The sequence below is a fragment of the Papaver somniferum genome, unplaced genomic scaffold (genome assembly GCF_003573695.1).
Source record: "Papaver somniferum cultivar HN1 unplaced genomic scaffold, ASM357369v1 unplaced-scaffold_80, whole genome shotgun sequence".
Taxonomy (NCBI): Eukaryota; Viridiplantae; Streptophyta; class Magnoliopsida; order Ranunculales; family Papaveraceae; genus Papaver; species Papaver somniferum.
Window position 1 is genome coordinate 1,405,747 of NW_020650971.1, and position 20,760 is coordinate 1,426,506.

At 37.6% G+C, this 20,760-nt stretch overlaps 2 protein-coding genes across 3 annotated transcripts; one reads left to right on the forward strand and one right to left on the reverse strand.

Annotated features, from left to right (window-relative positions):
• The first annotated feature begins 6,973 nt into the window (after window positions 1-6,973).
• On the forward strand, window positions 6,974-11,541 carry LOC113345075. Of its 2 annotated transcripts, none has more exons than XM_026588943.1 (9): window positions 6,974-7,136; window positions 7,343-7,399; window positions 7,480-7,562; window positions 7,750-8,443; window positions 8,675-8,869; window positions 8,995-9,051; window positions 9,139-9,174; window positions 9,274-10,593; window positions 11,087-11,541. In XM_026588943.1, the coding sequence occupies exons 4-8, from the start codon at window positions 7,985-7,987 to the stop codon at window positions 9,781-9,783; spliced, it is 1,257 nt and encodes a 418-aa protein (XP_026444728.1). In that variant the 5' UTR covers window positions 6,974-7,136; window positions 7,343-7,399; window positions 7,480-7,562; window positions 7,750-7,984; the 3' UTR covers window positions 9,784-10,593; window positions 11,087-11,541. The 2 variants fall into 2 exon arrangements, with proteins under 2 accessions (XP_026444728.1, XP_026444729.1); XM_026588944.1 differs by having other exon boundaries at window positions 9,277-10,593.
• Window positions 11,542-13,267: 1,726 nt separating this feature from the next.
• On the reverse strand, window positions 13,268-14,227 carry LOC113344911. Its single transcript, XM_026588793.1, has one exon. The coding sequence runs from the start codon at window positions 14,225-14,227 to the stop codon at window positions 13,268-13,270; it is 960 nt and encodes a 319-aa protein (XP_026444578.1).
• Between the last annotated feature and the right edge of the window lie 6,533 nt (window positions 14,228-20,760).

The following is a 20,760-nucleotide window of genomic DNA, read 5'->3' on the forward strand; positions in this document are numbered from 1 at the left end:
AGAGATATACCCACAAAACCTGTACTCCAGACCTTAGCTATCTACGCAGAACCTTGGAAGGCACTAAAGAATCTCCTTGGTTGGCATACTTATTGACTACAGGAAGAAGTACCCTGATGCGAAATTCCAATTGCTGTACACGAGTTTGCACTCAAGCATACTAAAATTCATAAAGTGACAGAGCTCTACTCAGATAGTTGCACTATGGACATCATATTCGGAGTCAAAACTAATCACATGGATAGATCAAGAAGATGGATATAGAAAAACATAGATGGTTTTGATGTTTACTAAGTGAACGGCGTTTCCCATATCTGTCTGAAGGCCTCCGCCAAAATGAACCTATCCTAATGGATTGAGATACTAGTCTGACTAATATCAACACATTGGCATATACAAGGGTACCAGTGGTCGATAACCTAACTCTAGGTCAACACAACTGGCATATACAAGGGTACCAGTGGTCGACTTTATTGAATTTATTCCTTTTGGTCAAATGGTCTGGTCTCAATTTTTTTTTTTTTTTTTTTTTTTTTTTTTTTTTTTTTGGCTGAAGGTATCTCAATCACTCTAATTCACCCAAGAAAATATTTTGGAGCCGGAGAAGAGTGAACCGAAAGGTAGGAAGAGTAAGAAAATGAATAATTTTCAAACTAGACAAGCCAACAAGGAACTATTGGGTAATAAGAGGGATCCATCCGGCGTTGACTACCATGATGCAAGGATTGAAAAGGCAAAAAAGGAAATTGAGAAGTTGATGAAGGAGGAAGAAGTCAAAGTTCCAAAAAAATGAGGTCGTCCAAGTATTCAAAAAGCTGAAACAAGTAACAAAGAGGTGAATAATAATGATTGTTCGACAGAAGCAAAGGATAGTAAAGAGGATGTCAATAGGAAGGCTAAGATGTATCCTTCACAAACTAAGATAAAGGAGAAAAGGACCGTACATGAAATTGGTAGGATGAGAGGACCTAGAAGAGATCAGTCCGGTAAGTATTTGAGGCCTATCAATTTTATATACGCTAACTACTTGGAAGATCTATCGCCAATAATTCATGAGCATATTGTAGCAATGGACGACGTGCAAGGTGATGGAAATTGTGGATATCACGTCACGGCGGAACAACTTGGTACTTTTAAGGAAGAGAACAATCCCGTGCCCCCTGAAAATGAAGTTAACTATATTCGGCAACGAATGTTACAAACCCTACATAAAAACAAAGATTTCTATAAGACAATGATGAGAACAGGTGCAAGAGGAGATGCAGGGGTGGAAACGGAGTACATTGCATTCAAACGTCGTTTGCATGGGGATTTTATCATTACCGAAGAACATTGGATGTCAATGCCCATTTGTGGGTTTTTAATAGCGGAGACATTAGATTGCGTCGTACATTGTTTCTCATGGACGGGTAGTAGCTTTACTTACGCGCCTCCAAAGAAACCTTGCAATGAAGGTGTAAAGGATAGAAGACTTGTTCTTGGATTTGTTCAAAATTGTCATTTTATCGGCCTCAAACTTAGACCCGCTTTCCCATTACCACCCTTGATGAGTGCAGCCTTTTGGCCTAGATTTGAAAATAATTTTGCGATGGATTGGTGTGAAAATTATGCGACGGAAATGGATATTTGGATATATTTGAATGTGCAGCCTCCAAGTGGACAAGTAATTACGTTTTCAAGTGATGAGGATGAAGATGATAAGCAAGAGGTCAGTGAAGATGATGAGAATGAGGTCAGTGAAGAGGATGAGAAAGAGGTCAGTGAAGAGGATGAGATTCGTTTAGGATCTCCATAAAAATGTTTTATGGATTTATCCCCATATTTTGTGTCTTTTGATTTTCGTGTATGATGAGGATGATCTTTTGACTAGAATTGCAATTACATGTACCCATCAAAACAAAATACTTGAATGATTTACTTTTTGGTTATGGAACGTGTTGTTTTCTAGAAACTGGAACCATGAACACATGAGATGGTTCGTGTTGTAACTTTAGTTCAAGGAAAGCCGAACCCGACAGAGTGATGAAAATCCAGAGTTTTTCTGTCAGGTTCGGCTTAGAGTATTATTTTGATGAAAGCCGAACCTGACAAAAAGAAAAAACCAGAGTTTTTTTGTCAGGTTCGGCTTATAATATTATTTCACTGCAAGCCGAACCTGACCAAAAAAAAAACCTGAGTTACTCGGCTAGGTTCGGTTTGTATTATATTTTTTAAGAAAGCCGAACAATGGATTTCAACATTCGGAACATAACTGGAATTACAGGATAAGCCGAACCTTTCATGATTCATGAACACAAAAAATATTATATCATTCCAAATATACTTTTCAAATTCATAGAAAATGTGGAATACACACCCGTTACATAATAGCGTTACAATAAATTTCTAATCGAATTCTTCTAATATCCTAAACGGGTAATGAGAAACCTTCTAGTAGTGATCTTTGTATTTGAAATTCTTTCCTTTCCATCTTCGCCATTCCTCTAGAGCTCGATCTTCAATCTCAGAGTTTGTTTCACCCTTGAGACGATATAGACTCACAATCCGAACTAAAACTATAAAGTCTTTCACCGTTTCTTTAATAGTTCTAATTCGGCAAAACAAGGCCGCACTATCCCGGTTGTGAGGATTACCCGTTTCGGTGCTGAAGGATTCATGAATTCTAACCAAGTAGTACATACTCATCAATCCCTTCACTCGTCGTTCTTCACCCTTCTTTGAATAGTATGCTACGTAATTAGTGCAAAGAGACAAATCTTCTTCTAAAGTAAACTCATGAGTTGAGGGTGCCATTTTTTTTAGTATATTCTCTGAAGATTATGAAAAACCATGTATGCCTATATATAATACAGGTTACAACGGCTATATATTTCAAAAAAGAGTTGTTCATAGATTTTTGTGCAAAAATAGACAATGTTCGGCTCATAAGAAGGTTTGAACATAAGCCGAATCCGTTTATGTAACGATTAGAATTTCAAATTTTAAAACTTCTTACAGATTCGGCTTATACGATTTTGAAGATCTAAGCCGAACCTGAAGGACAAAGGATTCGGCGCGTAACTAACATTACAAGATACGCCGAACCAGAGTTAAAACATGAAATCCAAGGTGTCCATAACACAATCCCAGCACCATTAAAAACAAAGTTCAGCACCTAAAACCAAAGGTGTTTGCAACATCATAAAAGTGTACTTAAAACTTAAGAAAACATTAAAAGGAACTTGGAAACATAAAAGGGCATTTAACCACGACCCCTCTTCTTAGTTGCACGACTACCTCTTCTTCCACCTTGTTCTTCATCTTCCGACGCATCATTACCGGGTTGGACGGTAGCACCATCTTGGTTTGTACCTTCACCAACTTGTCGAGACCTCTTAGTGGTAGGCTTTTGTGTGGGTTCCTCGGGTCCTTCTCCTTTGTTGATGATTGTCCACGGTCATTGGTGTTTTGCAACCAAGTTTGGCCTTCATTTTTTTCAACATCTCCCTACCCGCGAAAACCTATTTTTTCATTTGTCAACAACTTATAACCGTGAGGTTGAATACATTTTTACCATAACTAATATATGAAAATAGTATAAAGTGAAGTCATTCTTACCATTATCTTGAAAGCGTTGATTACATCTTCGTAAGTAGAAATGTTGGTGATCTTGATTGCCTTCGCCTTCCCCTTATCAACTACCTTTTGACTTTTCTTATTGATAATGAAGGGATGAGAAATTTGGTTATACCAATCCATATAGCCCGGATCCTCTTCACATGGATCATCAAGTAAAGGTGCTAACTTGGACGCATCTAATGTGTGATCTTCTAAGTTATTCCAGAACTCAAGGGTGGGATCAGGATCATACTTTGGTTCCCAAGATGAAGTGGTGCTTTTAGTTCCAGTACCACTCTTTGGTAAAAACCTGAATTTCTCATCAAACAAAGGAACCTTTTGCACACATCCTAATTGACGGAGTACTCGTCGAGGATCTTATATAACATAACCATCGGGATACCACAATGGCCCATGATACATACCTACCGGCATATTCTCATCTTCAACAACTTCATCTTCTTCATCTTCCTTCTCATATGGTTGAAAAATGACATCATCAACACCCAGTAGGTCTAACGTCTCTCTCAAACTTGCCACCAAGTGTTTTTTGTTCCTTTTCTTCGAGTCCTCGTACTCGTACCGTGTTGCAGTTGGCTCTGTATCAACATAATCGACATCCTTCTCAAATACTTTGTCCAAGTTCAAAATTTGGAAATTGTCATATATCCACACCTACATCCAAAGAACCACATTCAAAAATCAAAGGAATTGAAATGATAGAAACAATTTTTACTTGGAAACATCAAAGTAAGAATAAAGTTTACAAACTTAGAGAACTGTTCGGCTTATATGGATCAAGTAGTACAAGCCGAACCAAATAAATTACAAGTTCGACTTATACGATTTTATGGTTATAAGCCGAACCATACTCTGAACTCCCAAAAGTTACCTGGAGTAAAGTGAAGTTCCCTCCGATGTTTGTACTTGTCAACCTAGACGCGGTGTCAAGTTGTTCCATCAGGTAAGAGAGCGTAGCCGTTCCCCAATCATACTTGTTACAAGTTTCAAGATTCTTTACCAATTGGAGATAATTAGCATTTACCTTGTTTCCGGTTGTGTCGGGAAAGATGTCTCTACCAAGAGTATAAAGCAAGTAGGAAGTTCCAGCTTGCTTCACTTTGACGGGATCCATTACTCTTTGCTTTATGTTCTCAAACTCCTTTTTCAAGTTAGTCAGCTTGATCTTCTTATTCTTCTTATTTCTGCCATTGGGAGTGCATACGAAATTGACATCTTTAACGGATCTAAAAAACTCCAACTCAGTTTTGTTTGAATCCCAACCAAGACTTTCCTCGAACAAATTGTAGAGCTCATCCCAATTCATGTCATAAAAATCAGCATCCACACTTCTATCCCTTGCCTTAAGGCATGTAATCTTTCTAGCTTCATCAGGAGTGATTAACATCTCTCCAAAAGGTAATTGAAATATGTAAGTTTCTGGACAAAAGCGCTCGGTAAAGGCAGAGGTCGACACACTATCATATTCCTTATGTCCATAATTGATAGCAGGCCATAAAGCACTGGCTTGTACGTAAGCAACCACCTCAGGAACCTCTTCAGAAAGTTTCCATTCCGCTTCCCTCTGGTGTCTCAATACTCGGACTGCACGGTTGTGATCAGGAGTCTCATAAATTCTCCTCGCCCAAGATTCGGCATAACCAATCAACACATTTCCTCCATCTTCCGGAAGACCACGAGGCAAACCATCTGATCGAGGTGTAATTACGTCATCTTCATCTGGAATGTGTAAACCAGTGATCCGTCGATCATCATCGTCCTTCTCTTTCTCGGGTTCTGCCACCTTCTTACCTTTCTTGTCTTTCTTGGGTTTTCCTTGGGGTTGTGTTTCTTGATGAACTTCTTGATTATCATCTCCAGCTATTCCTTCTAGTTCTTCATCTTCAGCTATTCCTTCTTCTTGTCTTTCAACTCTTACTTGTTCAACTTACTCTTCTAAAATGCCTCCTCTACCTCCCGCTCCCAATTTTTTCTTACCTCCTCCTCGAGGATCGGGAGTTTTAGAAGTAGAAGGTGTTACCTCCATCTTCTTCCTCTTTTTAGCTACATCAGTCCTGTCACAAGTATGAAAGTTATAAAACTACTTCGAACAAGAAAGGGATACAAATTATACGAAATGTGGATTTCAAATGCCAAAAACTTGTCAACAAATAAGAAGGCTCGGCTTACCCGAAATAACACATATGAGCCGAACTATGTCTTAGAATTTTCAATAGCTTACACAGAGAGTGGTTCGGCTCATACCACAAACTATTAATAAGCCGATCTCATTTGTTCGTCTCACAACCAATACTATCGAATAAGCCGAACCTAAAATTATGAATTCAAATATTTATTCGGCGCAAAACTAGTACTACCATATCAGCCGATCCTATACACATGCAGAACTTATGAAACTGAAACAACATTTATTCGGCGCAAAACTACCATACAAGACGATCCCATACACATGCAAATTTTTTTGAAATTTCCACAACACAAATTCGGCGCAAATCTAATGCCATCGAATAAGCCGATCCTAAATACAAGGCTCTATGTCACTAGGTTCGGCGCAAAACTGATATGCATTTTAAGCCGAATCGTTCATATGCAGTTTCAGGGTTGGGTTTGAAGAACAGTTCGGCGAAAATCTAAACTTGATTTTACGCCGAACCCAACCCTGTAACCGCTGCACAAACCATGTTTTTGACGAATTAAACCAATCATACCAACCAAAAACATCAAATACGAGATGGGTTTGTAGAACTAACCTTCTTATTCTCATTTCAGGAGTTGGTTCTTCTTCAATCTCTTCCTCCGGTTGCATTTGTGGTTGATTTTCAGTTTCTTCTTCACTCTCTAAATCTTCTTTTTCTTCAACAGGTTGTTCAATTGATCGATTAGAACGAGATACTTGCTTACGACGACCCATTATATAGATGAGTTTAATCGTCGATTAACTTTTCACGAATCGAGGATCAAATTTCGGCGATGATGCGATGAATTTTTTTTTGGAGAAGATGAACGGGTTCGGCTGTTATGGAGAGAGGAAGAAGAAGGTGAATGAAACTGATTTTAGGTTTTTGTATTAGGATTAGGGATAGATTAGTAATTTAAAAGATTTAAGGGCATATAGGTAATTGAACTACCCATAGGGTACCCCTTATAAGGTCACCCAAATTAGGACTATTGCTTTGTATGCCTAGAAAGATTTAGGTATGCCCAAAATCAGGAGGTTCTTCGGAATAAGTATGGCCGAGTTAAATATGGCCCAATTAAGCGGTGCTTCCTAGCTCTCCCCAAAAGCCCAAAGACTACTCAAAGTACTCTTATTTCGGAGAAACCAAACAGCCACTCGAAACAAGAAGAGAGAAGAGACAGAGTCGGAGTAAGATAGTACATGAACTCTCTTTCAAGAACCAAAACTCACAATTAAAACCCTAACTTCATTCAACTCAAAAATTAAAAACCCTAGCTTGAATCAACATAACCAGATTATTGATTTGTAAAGTAACCCTAAGCTTCCTAAACTTTTAAAGGTTTGTAATATCATTTCCCATTTTCAATCAATTTCATTTTCCGTATCAATTTCACTCTCCTTCACAGTCTAATTGTCTTTGCTGTTTTCAAATTATTACCAATCAGTTTTTACCCTTTCTTAATTTGTGTTTTAGGGTTTATGAAAATTAGACCTGTTGTTGTTTGGGAGAAGAAAATTTGATATTTGTATGATTTATTGTTACAGATGACTCGCAAGTCTACTAGAGTAAAGCCTCCAATGAAGCAGCAAGTTGCAGCTAAGGTAGGTTGGTTCAATTTACAGTGTTTTATTTTGTTTTGAAAATTGTTGAAATTGAGATATAAATCTTTTATACAATGTAGGCTGCACCACATAAGCCTGCACGATCCACTGGAGTAGTGACGAAGCCCCACAGATACCGCCGTCCTGGTATTGCTGCTCCTCGGTATGTTCTTCCTTCAAATACCTGACTATGTTCTTTTCCTTAATTGTATTTTGTTATTCGGTGATGCATATGTAGATGATTTTTGAGGTACTTGTTGAGAGTGACTCTCTTGAGACTGTCAGATTTTAGGAAACACATGAAAATTAGTTTGTGGAGACTAAATACACTGCTTACCTTTTAAAAGCAGGATGGGCAATATCATGGAACACGGTGCAAAGGTAACTTGTTATTCGAGACCAAACTGTATTAAAGACTACACAAGAGAATTGGATGGAATATATCTTAAACTGCTGGAAGAGAGTTGCTTTGGGCGTCTTATACACTTACCAAATCTTAGCTTCTGTCCAAATGTCGTCCACAATGTATTGTTGAGGATATAGGATACTCCTAAAAAGGACAAGGAGGAGGAAGAGGAGAATGCCATGTCGTTTATTATTGGCAATCAGGAAATATGTTTTGGCGAACGAGAGTTTGCAATGATGTCGGGATTAAAGTTTCAGGGTAGTGAAGAAATAGACCAGAATCCTAAAAGGATACCTCTCATGGAAGCCCATTTTCCAGGTCAGGATAATGTTAAGTTCGGAGATTTGGTAGAGAAATTCTATCAACTGCAAAACAGTGAGGACAAACTAAAGCTAGGCTTGCTTTTGATCGCCGAGGGTGTAATTATGGGCCATGGGTTACACAAGAGCTTAAATAAAGGTCATTTTCTCCTAGTTGACAACCTTGAGGAGTTCAACAGCTATCCTTGGGGAAAGCTGTCGTACAAAGCGACAATAAGTTCTCTCATCAAAGCGTCGGAACATAAACATGTTTCCAACGCAAAACACACACTTGGCAAAATGGTTTATAACCTATATGGATTCCCGCATGTTTTCCAGGTATGGATAAGAACTCCAATTAGTTAGTGTAACCGTAGGAGGAAGATTATGTTGTTCAATTTTTATTTTTACTGTATTTTCTTTTTGAGCCGTCTAGATGTGACGAAATCTCTCTTCTCCCCTTGCATCTTACATTGTTGGTCACCTATTTATTATGAAGTTATGTAGCTTATTTAAGTGAAGTAATCTGAGACCTGAGCTCTGAGCTCTGTACTCTTTCTTTTTTTGCAGATTAAGGTTTTGTCACCGTTACACCCTACACAAGAAGAACTAAAAGAATGCTACATGACTGGACTTTTAAGTGAGGGTGAGGATTCGGGAGTAAGAGGACATGAAAGTGATTCAGGCATTAAAGAGCTAAATGGTGAAGCTGAAGCTAATGCACAATGGGAAGCGAATCATTATTCCATCCCCACGAATTCCTCGGTAAGATCACATCACAAGAAAGCTCTTTGCCAGTATGTACGTCTCTTAATGTAAAATTTATCATAATGGTGAACCAAAACTCACGTTTTTCAAATCCTAACTTGAATCTCAACTTAATCATACAGTCATTCATTGGATGTACTAACTCAACCACAACTTCTAACAACTGCTCTAGGAAACAGGTAAGTAATTGCGTGTTCTTTCTTATTTACAATTCTATAGTAAGTAGTAACCATGATTCTAATAAGAGAATCTGTCTGGATCAACAGAAAAAGAAGCAAAAAAGTAACTCTCAACTTCTAAAGGTCTGTAATATCATCATCTCCATTTTCAGTCAATTTCATTTCATCAGTTTTTCGCTGTCTTGTTTTTTTTTTTCCTTCATTTTCTCTCTGTGTCTGTAGAAGGTTGATAAGAAAATTGGCACCAACACCAAAGAATATATAACTTTATCAAATGATGAGGATGAAGATGTTGAGTCTCTAGAGAACTTGAAGTTGAAACTTCGAAGCGAAATTGAAATCCCTAAGAAAGAAAGGTCTGCAGTGGAAAGTGATGTCAGATTAATCAACAAAAAAAGGGAGGAATTGGAGACCCATCGTTATAAGCTCATAGAAGAGAAGGCTATACTTAACAAGGAGAAATTGAAACTCGGAAGAGATATTGAATCACTCAACATAAAGAAGACTAAATTGGCTACTGATACTGACTTGCTCAATAAGGAGAAGGAAAAATTGCAAAGTGATTTTGATATTCTCAACCAAGAGAAGACTACAGTGGAAACTGATCTCAGGTTACGCTGCGAACAGCAGAAGAAATTGCAATGGGGTTTTGAGATTCTCGTCAAAGAGAAGACTAAGTTGGTGAGTGATACTGAGTTACTCAAAAAAGAAAAAAACTACAGTGGAAAGTGATATTGAATTACTCAACAAAAAGAAAACCACACTAGGAAATGATATTGAGTTGCTTAGATTGGTGAAGTCTGAAATGGAAACTAGTTTTCAATATCTCAAAGATGAGAATAATAAACTGTGTGGTGGTATTGTAATTCTGAACAGAGAGAAGATTTTACTAGGAAATGATATCGAACTACTCAACAAGGAGAAGACTAAAATGTATAGTGACATTGATTCACTTAACAATGAGAAGACTATATTGGGAGCTGATATTCGTTTGCTCAATGGAGAGAAGACTATTGCACAAGATGATATTTGTTCACTCAATGAAAAAAAGACTGCGGGACAAGATGATATTTGGTTGCTGAATGAAAAGAAGACTATGGTACAAGATGATATTTGTTCGCTCAATGAAAAGAAGACTACTGCACAAGATGATATTTGTTCGCTCTATGAAAAGAACACTATGGTACACGAAGAGAAAACTAAACTGGGAATGGATGTTGTGCTACTCAAGAAAAGAAAGTGTGAAGTGGAAACTGATTTAGGACTCAGCAACAAAGAGAAGGATAAGCTGCAAAATGAAGTTGAACTTCTCAATATGAGAAGGTTAAATTGCAATCTGACATTGAATTTTTCAATGGAGAAAAGGCTGAATTTATTCGTTCTGTGACGGCTGATGTTAGCAAATCTTTTTATGAACATGAGAAAACATTGTTTGAGAATGAAAAAATGTTCATAGAGTTTAAAGAGATGAACCAAACATTGGTGGCCAAGGAAAGGTGTTACACTGAAGAGCTTCGGGAAGCTTGCCAAGAACTTATCAAGGTATATCTATATAATTGTGTTCTATTTCTGAAGCTTTGTTTTCTTCTCTGTAATTGTGTTTTATAAACTAGTTTGTGTTAGCTTAACTTTTCTCTCTCCTTTTTTCTCTCCTCTCTCCTTTTTCTCTCTCCGATTAACTTTTTACTCGGAAACTAAATGTCTACCTGAATTCTGTATGGTTTTTGACCGTTATAAGACCGTTGGACCTTAGCACCGGAAGTGCACCGGAATTTTAGAAGACCGGATTCTTATTGATGAATTGAGCGCTTCTTTCAATTGTTTATGAAGACTCAAAGAAGTCAATCTGAATTCCATAGATGAAACACAATTACATAGATATCTATCTGAATTATATATGTATATATATTTTTTGAAGCATGTCAAGACATATCTATCTGTATTGTTATGATTGCCAAATCTTTTTCCTTTTTTTAACTTTTGGTTAATCGAAACATAAGATTCTGATCGATGTAAATGTATGTGATAACTATAGGTAATGGTGTCAGAGAAAGTCACCAGAAATACAGTGATTGGAGTGAAAAAGAGAAAGAGAGGAGATCCAGTGTTGTGGAATTTCAGAGAGCAGAAGAGAGCCACGCTGAAAGAAGTGATTAGTTTTCAACTGAACCGCACAGATAAGTTGAAGAGACCAACTTTTACATGAGATTTATGCAAGTATTCCTTTAAACGGGCCGAGAATATTCAGCTGTACAGTAAGAATGTGGTATAATGTCTAGTTTTAGAGGTTTTCTGGGTGCACTAGTGGGAGGATGCTAACATATAAATGTGTACGTAAGAATTAGATGATGAGAAATTGATACCACATGACATGGAAGGATAGCATAGAGATATTAACGGTCTGTCCATGTTGACAAGCTGAATTTCTAACTTGTAAATGTTTTGAATTAGAAAGATAAAACTACTGCGGAATTAGCCTTTTGCAGAATATGCTTCATCCTGTCCTATGTTGGGGGTGTTCTTATGCAGTTGTTAAGTTTTACTTAAGAAGGATCATTTTTCATCTGTTTGTTTGGACACATGTCTCTTTCGTGTGGATCAGTAAACTGGTGGATAATCCTGCCCTGGTTCAATGTTTTAGTATCAGTATATTTTCTGTTAGAATGTCATGTCTTTTGCTCATTTCAACTAGCAATCGTTGCACTTTTGAGCTTAAGATTTATAGCAGCTGATTCTCTTTAAAATATTATGCTTATCATTTGGGCTAGATTCAGTTTACATATTCCCTCTATACTTTTCAATGTATTGTTTCTTCTTAGTCGATATTGAGAGCCTAAAAATTCCAGCTTACAAGCTACTCGTTTCGAAGTTCATTGAAATAGCACACTTTGTTTCTTTATTGTATGCATTGCCACTGAATTGTAGGGATTTGGAGAAAGTTCAAATTGCCTGAGTTAAATTGGGGATTTAGAAAATGGGAGAGTTAGATTCGGAACTGTTTGGTTATTCATTTAAAGACATTTGTAGATCATCTTTGATGGATAAAGTTTCTAATCACTCTGTCCTGCTTTGCTGCTATTTTGGAGGAAATTCTCGAAGACCAAGCCTTTTAAATTACCTTGGGTGATGGGGAACATCAGGTAACATCTCTGTCTGTTGCTCTCTCTTGCTACTAACTTCTTAGTTGAGTTTTAGAATTGGTGAGGATGCTAACATAATATAAGATAGCAAATATGTATGAAAGAATTAGGTGACGAGATATTGATAGATAGGGAGTGACACAGTAGAGATGTTAACAGTCTGCTCATAATGTGAAGCTGAACTTCGGAACTTGTTCACGTTTCGAATTTGAACTGTGGAAACTGTTGACGAATTAGCCATTTTCAGAAAATGTTTCTTCTTGTCCTATGTTGGGGTGTGCTTATTCAGTTGTTACCTGTGGCAAATAGAATCCTCTAGAATCCTCGTGTCTGTTTAATTTCCTTAAATTTGTGCACTTGACTGTGAACCCATCTGATGGATATTTTTCTGATCAATTTGATTATACACATCGATTTAGAGTTTCTCTTGTTTAATTTGGATCAAGGACAGTGCCGCAGCCAAATTATCCAGATGAAGTTATGTTGGGGGAAGAAGGGCTGTGACAAAATCAAAAGTGACTCCTGCTGGGATTCCTATCAGTATTACCAGGTGTGCATAATTTGATTGCTTATTCGAGTGCATGGTCAATATATCACGAGTGACTCGTCTTTCTATCTTGAAATGCACAATTCTTTCATACTTGGGTACCATTTCACAAACAAACCTTAAATCTAGCAATGGATACGTTGAGTTTATAAATTTTTTTTGATCAGTCTGGAAGTATGTTGCGATCTGTGAACGTTCACTATCAATTATTCAATAGCAAGAGGTTGTTTTGGTTAAACCGCTATGAGACACGTGGTTTACAGCAGATTAATTTATACAACCATAATTGTTGAATCCTTGTTGCTTTAAATATGCAACGATAATAGTGCCACAAGTAGAACGTAACTTTTGCTATAACATGTTTTCTGCACCCATTAGCAGTTTTCCCACTTTGATGCCAGAGCTGCAAGTATTTGACATTACAAGTTGGGATGCATATACCAAACAACCAACAAAGAAATTACTACCCAACAGAAATATTTGCCAAATAGAAAAACCTAACAAGATCTTTTCATTCTAAACATATTCCTCAAACTTCCATGTTATCACCTCCAATGCTGTTACCGTTACCAGATTTTTTCCCATCAAGATGATCATACAAAGCCTTTATATCAATCACGTCATTGTGGTACCTCCTGCACACATAATACAAAACGCTTTGGCCCGTCAACCATACGAAATTTATCCCGGTCATTATGATCACACAGCACACGATCAACAAAATTCTAACTACGATATAATTATCATAGTCCATGACCATAGCCAAGCCTTCAGTAAATTGAATTACTGAAACAGCAAGCAAGTAGTGTGCTGCAAAAAGAATTGCAATGACAGTTTTCCGACGTAAGAGTAGTTTGCTCATTTTCAGAGCTGATACCGCATGAACATTTGGTTCAAGAAATGAAATTACGTTGGCTAAGTTCCATATTGCCATGATATATGCATTGACAACTGTGACGAAAAGACCATAGATGATAGCAAAAATGAAAGCTACAACATCTTTGGGTATTGCATTTATCAGATACAGTAAAGCAAAGTTGGCAATGTAGGCACCGATCATGAGAGGTAAAGCGTCAAGGAAGGTGATGAAAAGATGTTTTGATATACGGGGAATAGCGAAAAGAGTTGAAACACAAGAGACGGGTTTGGAAACGTAATGGGAAGCCATGGTGAAGATCATAGCTGAGGTAGAGAGAAGATAGAAGGTGAGGAAGAAAACCAGATAGACGAAGTTATAGAAGAAGTATGTGCAAACATCCTGTTTATGAGAAGGTTGAGAAGGTAGTGATTTCGAATATGGATATTCAGGTGATGAAATCACTGATATGTCACTTAGATTACTAACGAGGATAACGAGCTCAAGTAGATTATATTCGAACAACATCTGGAATAACGAAAGTGGAAGTATTAAGATGAAGGTAATGAACAAGAAGTTCCTCAGAGATGATTTTGCTATGGCTTTTACTGTCTCTTTCATAGACAACTCCATTTGCTTGCTTAGTAATTTCACTAATGATAATATGAGAACAGATTATGAGAAGTTGATGCATCTATTGGCTGCATATATATAGCGGACTGAGAAATACAAGAAAGGCTCTTGCTTGATTTTTCCGCAACTTAAAGAGTACTTGAAATGCCATACTGTATAAAATACTACTTCATGGTTAAGTTAATTTGATCTGTTAGCTGGATTTGCGTGTAATGGCCATTAATAACAAAGGTAGTGGTGGCTGTTGAGGCATGAGTTGGTTTACTAAAAAGACATGAAATCTTGAATTATGGTATGAGAGAAAAGAGAAAGAGAGTGAAGTGTACAATTAATCTTCCCAAAGCTAATTGAATGATTAATCATCTACAACTCATAAAGTGGAATTTTCAGTTATGTCTTTTTTAGCCTATAAGAACAAAACAAGGTTGTGATTAAGCATGAGACATTTTTCAACTCAACTGCCAATAAAATTGTTAGGCGTCATGGGTTGCTTGTCATTTTCTAACTCAACTGCGTCGTCTCTAACTTAAGAGTGCGACTTTGTTACCCATTTGACGTGGTTTAAATTTCTACTTAAATTCATTATGACTGCTACTAGTAGTGCTCATGTTTCAGACTTTCAGTAGGACTCGTGCTACTCACCAGCCTATAATACAGGGAGGAATGTGCATTTCTGGTTAAAAAGGGGTGTAAATAATTAAATCTGACTCTTACTTGAAGCTAAATCTGACAAATAAATGATTACTATATAATAGTTATAAACGATGTTCGAAATATGTGCCCACCAAGTTAAGCACAAAACTGAAAAAAAAATGAAAAACGAGGTAAACTTGAAACTATTCAACATCGAACTTTTTCATTTGCTCTGGAATATATAAACTTGAAATTGTTCAACCCCGAGTTTCTTGATAAAGACTAGCCATTATTACAAACGTAGTGGTGGCAGTTGAGGCTTGAGTAGGTTTACTAAAAAGAGATGAACCCTTGGATTATGGTAGAAAAGAGAAGCGAGTGAAGTATGCAAATAGGTCTGATGGTAGCTATTTAAATGATCGTAAATGTGGATTCTTCAATTGTGCATGCCACCGTTCTGGTTTAACATTAGACTTTTCCATAAGTACTTTTTCCACATGTGTACCTTAATAGCTATAGAGCCGATAATATTTTTCTAAAACATGACATTGACATAGTCGTAGAGTCTACAATGTAGACTTGCCTCCTGCAGATCTGAACCGATTGACCTCATACAATTATTAGGCATCAACGTTGACGGTCAAGACTAAATTCAAATTGTCCAGCAAGAATAATATAGTGTTTTACGGGATTACCAAATTTCACTGGAAATACCAGTTTTAATGAGAAAAGTGTTATGGACATCGAACTCAAAACCAATTGACAATGAATGGCATCAACGTTAACCATCTAGAGTTTTACGGGGTTACGACCGTCCAGACTAAACCCAAATTCCACTGGAAATACCATTTTAATGAGAAAAGTGTTATGGGTATCGAACTCAAAACCAATTGGCAATGAGTGGCATCAAGGTTAACCATCTAGAGTTTTACGAGGTTACGAATATGGACATCCAACTCAAAACCAATTGGAAATGAGTGACATCTAACCGTCCCGACTAAACTCAAATAATCCAAAAAGAACATTAGTGTTTTATGGGGTTACCAGATTTCACTGGAAATATTACGGGGTTACGAATATGGGCGTCCAACTCAAAACCAGTTGGCAATGAGTGACATCTAACCATCTATACTAAACTCAAAAAATAATCCAGCAAGAACAATAGCAATAGTGTTTTACGGGGTTAACAAATTTCACTGGAAATACCTGTTAATACCAGCTTTAATGAGAAATGTGTTACAATACGGGTATCCAACTCAAAACCAATTGGCAATGAGTAGAGAGGCCAAGAGAATTATAAACCGCAGGATCTTAGATAACCCAGACAATGTGGGACTAATAATCTCAACAAAAAGTTATTATTAGAGACCTTGTACAACACCCGTTTTGCAAAAGAGAGGTTCCGGGTTCAGATGTGAGTAAATCCAGCATCTTCAGGAAGTTAATAACAACATTTGAACAACAACAACAAGATTACTTAGCTTCACTGATGTAAATATGTCCAAACTCTAAACTTCTACATCAAATCCGTTCTTATCTACTGAAGTGTAGTTTATCCCATTCCTCCCAAATTCTTCAGACTAAACAAACTCCTTGTGCCAAACTGAGCAATCATCTTTTCGCGAGAACTCATCAGACTATTCTCATCATGTAGTCTCAATCGGACGAACATATTATGCATACTGCAAATGCTTGTAAGATTATATCTACCTGTGTATTTATCACCCTATTTTTCTCCTATACAGGACATTTTACAGAACGCATACGAGATAGCGTACTTTTTGTAGATTTGGGTTAGTAAATGATTGAATTTTACTAACAAACAGGTTACGTTGGTTCAAACCTGCTTTAGTTGTAGTGCCTTTGCTCAGTTATTCGTCCAAGCATTGAAGCTTGTGGATGTTCTTAAAACTGGGAGAGAACTCACAGCTATGGGTATTATACAAGGCAAATCCATAGTTTCGCCCCAGCTAAAATAACCACGAGCACGAAGAAGAGAAAATTAGGCGAAGAGTAATTATGCGACAACAAGAAAGAAACGCGAGGATCAGTTACACAACGCCTACCACACGACATTCATCAAGAAGAACACGAAACAACAACTCGAGAGACAGTGACATTTCCCCAAAGCCTGACGAATAAGACATACTGAAATACAGCCAACAAAGATTTTGCATGTGATCCTCAATTTTCTTCTACTGATGTATTTTAAGGATTCAAATGGTAAAGATAGAGAGAGAATTCATTCAAGTAAGAGATCTAAAAAAACACTTAAAGAGAAAAGAGATAAGCCATTTAAGTTCAACCTTAGCTTTAGTTCTTCCATTATTGTGTATCAAACACCCTTGTAATCGTTGTAAGAACATCATACAATCAATACAAAGAGTTCAAGAAAGATCATACCAGTGGCAAAGTGATGTATAATATCATTAATGTTTGAGTTATTTTCCATGACTTAGGCTTTGTGTTATTATCATTTCAAGAGGTATAGTTATGGGATTTTCGACAACTACATTTTGGCGCTAGAAACAGGGAGGGTTTATCCTCATTGCTAATCTGCTAGTATTCAACAAGAAATCATCATTTGTTATTTTCACTACTACCATTCTTCTGTCCACTGCGAGAATTCGCTTGTTGGCCGTTTGGAGTCATCATTGTTCTGAAACCCCTATTTTTACACCACTCTCCTCCCCTGACACATCACGAAATATCAACCAAATATCGTTGCGACTTTGCAAAACTTCTAGTAAACTCAGCTTTACTTTCTCTCTCTATCGTAAAACTGTGATAGACACAACACAATTTCCTTACTTCGCTCAGAAAAGTCCTTAAAGATCGTTCATCATTCAAGGCGCTATACCTCCCCTCCCTTCGAAAGTTGAAGATTCTAGTGATGCAAAGAGGCAACTTTAACAGTAGATGCGGAAAGGAATTGGCAGCTGTCACGGAAAATCCGCAATACTGGACGGAATGGGTCAAACCGTATGATCCGGAAAGGCCAATGCTAGATGTCGATATAGGTAGCCAGAGAAAAGAATACCATTTCTGTTACCAAAATCAGAACGAACAGATTTTTGCTCTCCAGCACGAATATGAAGCAAGGCTCGCACAACGGAAAGAAACAGAAAAAATGCTGGTAAAAGAACGAATCAATCTCGCTCAAGAGAATGGGAGGTTAATGATGGAAAACCATAACCTGAAAATAAATGTGCGAGAGCACGAGTTGGGGATAGAATACGACGAAAGTTACAAAAGAACCCTTAGGGAAAGGAACATCGAAAGAAAAGAAAGGGCGAAACTAATAAATGAACAACCGTGGAGCGAAGTGCATCAGCACGAACGAAGAGGAAATAAGATGACCAGAAGAATGTTGTACCAGAATGAACGATGGGAAAAGGCGGCTCAACGTGAGAGTCGCATTCAAGCCAGGACAAGGGAAAACCAATGAACCAGCGGTGCGTTTCAAACCACATCTACACTAAGAGAGGTTGAAGAATCGCATAATGGAATGCTAAGACAAACCAAAAAGTGCGACAACAAAAAAAAAAATCCGCTGAAAGACAAATATTTTCCCAACTCTGAAGAGGGGAAAAAAGGAAAGCGGAAAAGGTCATCTGTTGCACCCACTCATCGCGCGAAAACTATGTGTGAAGGAACATCATTTAAAATGCTGAAATGAAGAAATCAATTCATGTATCGATTCAAGGAAACTTTACTATGAGGCAAATTTCTTTCTATAAGAAAGCAAACAAAAGGCGAAAACAAAGTCTACCCGATAAAGATACAAAATGTTCTCGTAAGACCTCAATAGGGGAAGTAAGTTACTATTACAAAATCTCTAACTAGGGAGGCTGGGACTACGATTGTGGCGCGTTAACTTAGTTCGCGTGGTCGTGCAACAACATTTTAGCACGATCACGTAAGAGGCGACCATAAGCCCTAACGAGCGTCGCAATTGGGGCATCCTGGAGAAGTCACTGTAGGGGCGAAATGAAAGCCTATCCGCGGGGAGGAACTGAGACCTCAATGGGGTGCAGAAACATAGCCAGTGGAGATAGCAGATGGACTGGCATGTTCCTCACTCGGTCTAAAGAAACCCCACTTAGGGTGTGATCTCGCGCCCAGAGCCACATAGGCGAAAGACAACATGTCACGACAACATTTTTCATTGAATAACTGGATGGGAGGAGCCTAACTGAAATGGTTAGGGTGACTTCCTTGAAAGGGCGATTCAGGGGGAATATAAATGGAAGGTGCCTTCTATTAAGGTTGTGCCGAAGACGGCAATGTGTTGGGGCTTTCTTACTCACGGGAGTATCAAAGGCCTGGTTTATTGTAGCATAAATAACCTGAGGAGGTAAAAATACTAACAAAGATAAGGCGGGATCGATGGAAAATGACTTGCAAGAGCACATGGAACTGAGATTTCGTCGCCCAATGATGAAGACCCTACCCAAGGCGACCATAAGTCCTTTAAGTTCTCTATGTGGGGAGGCAATAAGACCTTACTTAGGAGGCACATAAGACCTACAAAAGTTCATGTGAATGCCAGCACTAAAGGAGAGCGAAGGAAGCTGAGGCAAAAAAAGATCGCGCCAGGACAATGAAAGTCGCACTGAGGCACAAACAAGCATGGAGCGAACACATCTTTATTCAACTAAGTATTGTTGAAACTCAAAACAAGTCTTAAAATTTATTATTCAACAGAACATGATTAGCATAACTTCATAAAATTCGACCTTAAAATACACCTCCTACCGCATATCTGTATACGTCGCGAGAAACAATATGGACATCTGCCATAAATTTACAGAAAATCAAGGATAGTATTTAGGGTTAATATCTTCCTTCAAAGATGGAAAGCAGAGGTAAGTATGGGGATGTTAAAATTTATGAGTGACACAAAATATTAAATGATAATAAGGCATTTATCCGCATATATACACCTGCATTGTTTTAAAATGGTAATAACTGGAAGAAGAACACAGATCGAAAATCATTCCCCCCAAGCTTGGGAGCGCCCAGAAATAATCATGCAACCATGTAGTAATACTATGACATTGTATAACAATGATCAAGAGCTTTTGTTTTCTCATTGTTATGTCTACGAAACTTCAACAACTATGATGCGGAATTGAACATCTATGATATCATGGGAGTACTTGGAAAAGACAAAGTTTTCGAGTAATGTTGAAGGACCAAGAGGATCAAGCATGTGGATAAGAATCTACAAAGTTTATTTATTTTGTAATCCATATGTATTGATAGTTTTGCCACTAAAATTGACAAAGGGGAGATTGTTAGAGCATTGATCGGTCGAACTCTCATGCGTATCTCAAGCATGTTTGTCAAGTTTATTTGTCAAAACTATATGTCTTGATTTCTAGACTACTTAAAGCTAAGTCTCGGTTAGGACAAGTTAGTGCAATTGAGCTCCAGACTCCATGGCGATTATCTTGTGAAGACGAAGAACTACTCAAGGAACCAGTGGAACTTCATCCGACCAAAAAGGTATGTGAGACTTGAAATTAGCTATCACTCAAATGTCCACTCTATCTCCTACTCTTGAGACAAAGTTTTATAAGTATGATAGTTTTCATACAAACACATTTGATATTTCGAGCCGAGTTTACTCGTCTATCTTTTATCTCGAAATAAGTGTTGGTAAAGCTTTCGCTTTAGCCGTTGTTCATCTTTATACCGTGACGCAAGTCATGAAGACATTTAGATATTGAAAATAGCTTTGATGACGATAGTCGTGATTAACGATTATTATAACATTATAGAAGAATGTTTCAATGATTGAAATGTAGAGTTGAGAATACGTAATCAACTATGGGTATAAGCATATATAGTGTGTTCGCGCATTAGTGTATAAACCCATGTGCCAGAAACCAAGT

What these genes read in the sequence shown, in the direction of transcription:
- LOC113345075 (XM_026588943.1), top strand. Translation starts at nt 7,985, where the DNA reads ATGTCGTTTATTATTGGCAATCAGGAAATATGTTTTGGCGAACGAGAG. An exon ending in GATTCCCGCATGTTTTCCAG is followed by an intron (nt 8,444 to 8,674) that starts GTATGGATAAGA and finishes CTTTTTTTGCAG; the next exon opens with ATTAAGGTTTTGTCACCGTT. An exon ending in CCATCCCCACGAATTCCTCG is followed by an intron (nt 8,870 to 8,994) that starts GTAAGATCACAT and finishes TTAATCATACAG; the next exon opens with TCATTCATTGGATGTACTAA.
- LOC113344911 (XM_026588793.1), bottom strand. Translation starts at nt 14,227, where the DNA reads ATGGAGTTGTCTATGAAAGAGACAGTAAAAGCCATAGCAAAATCATCT.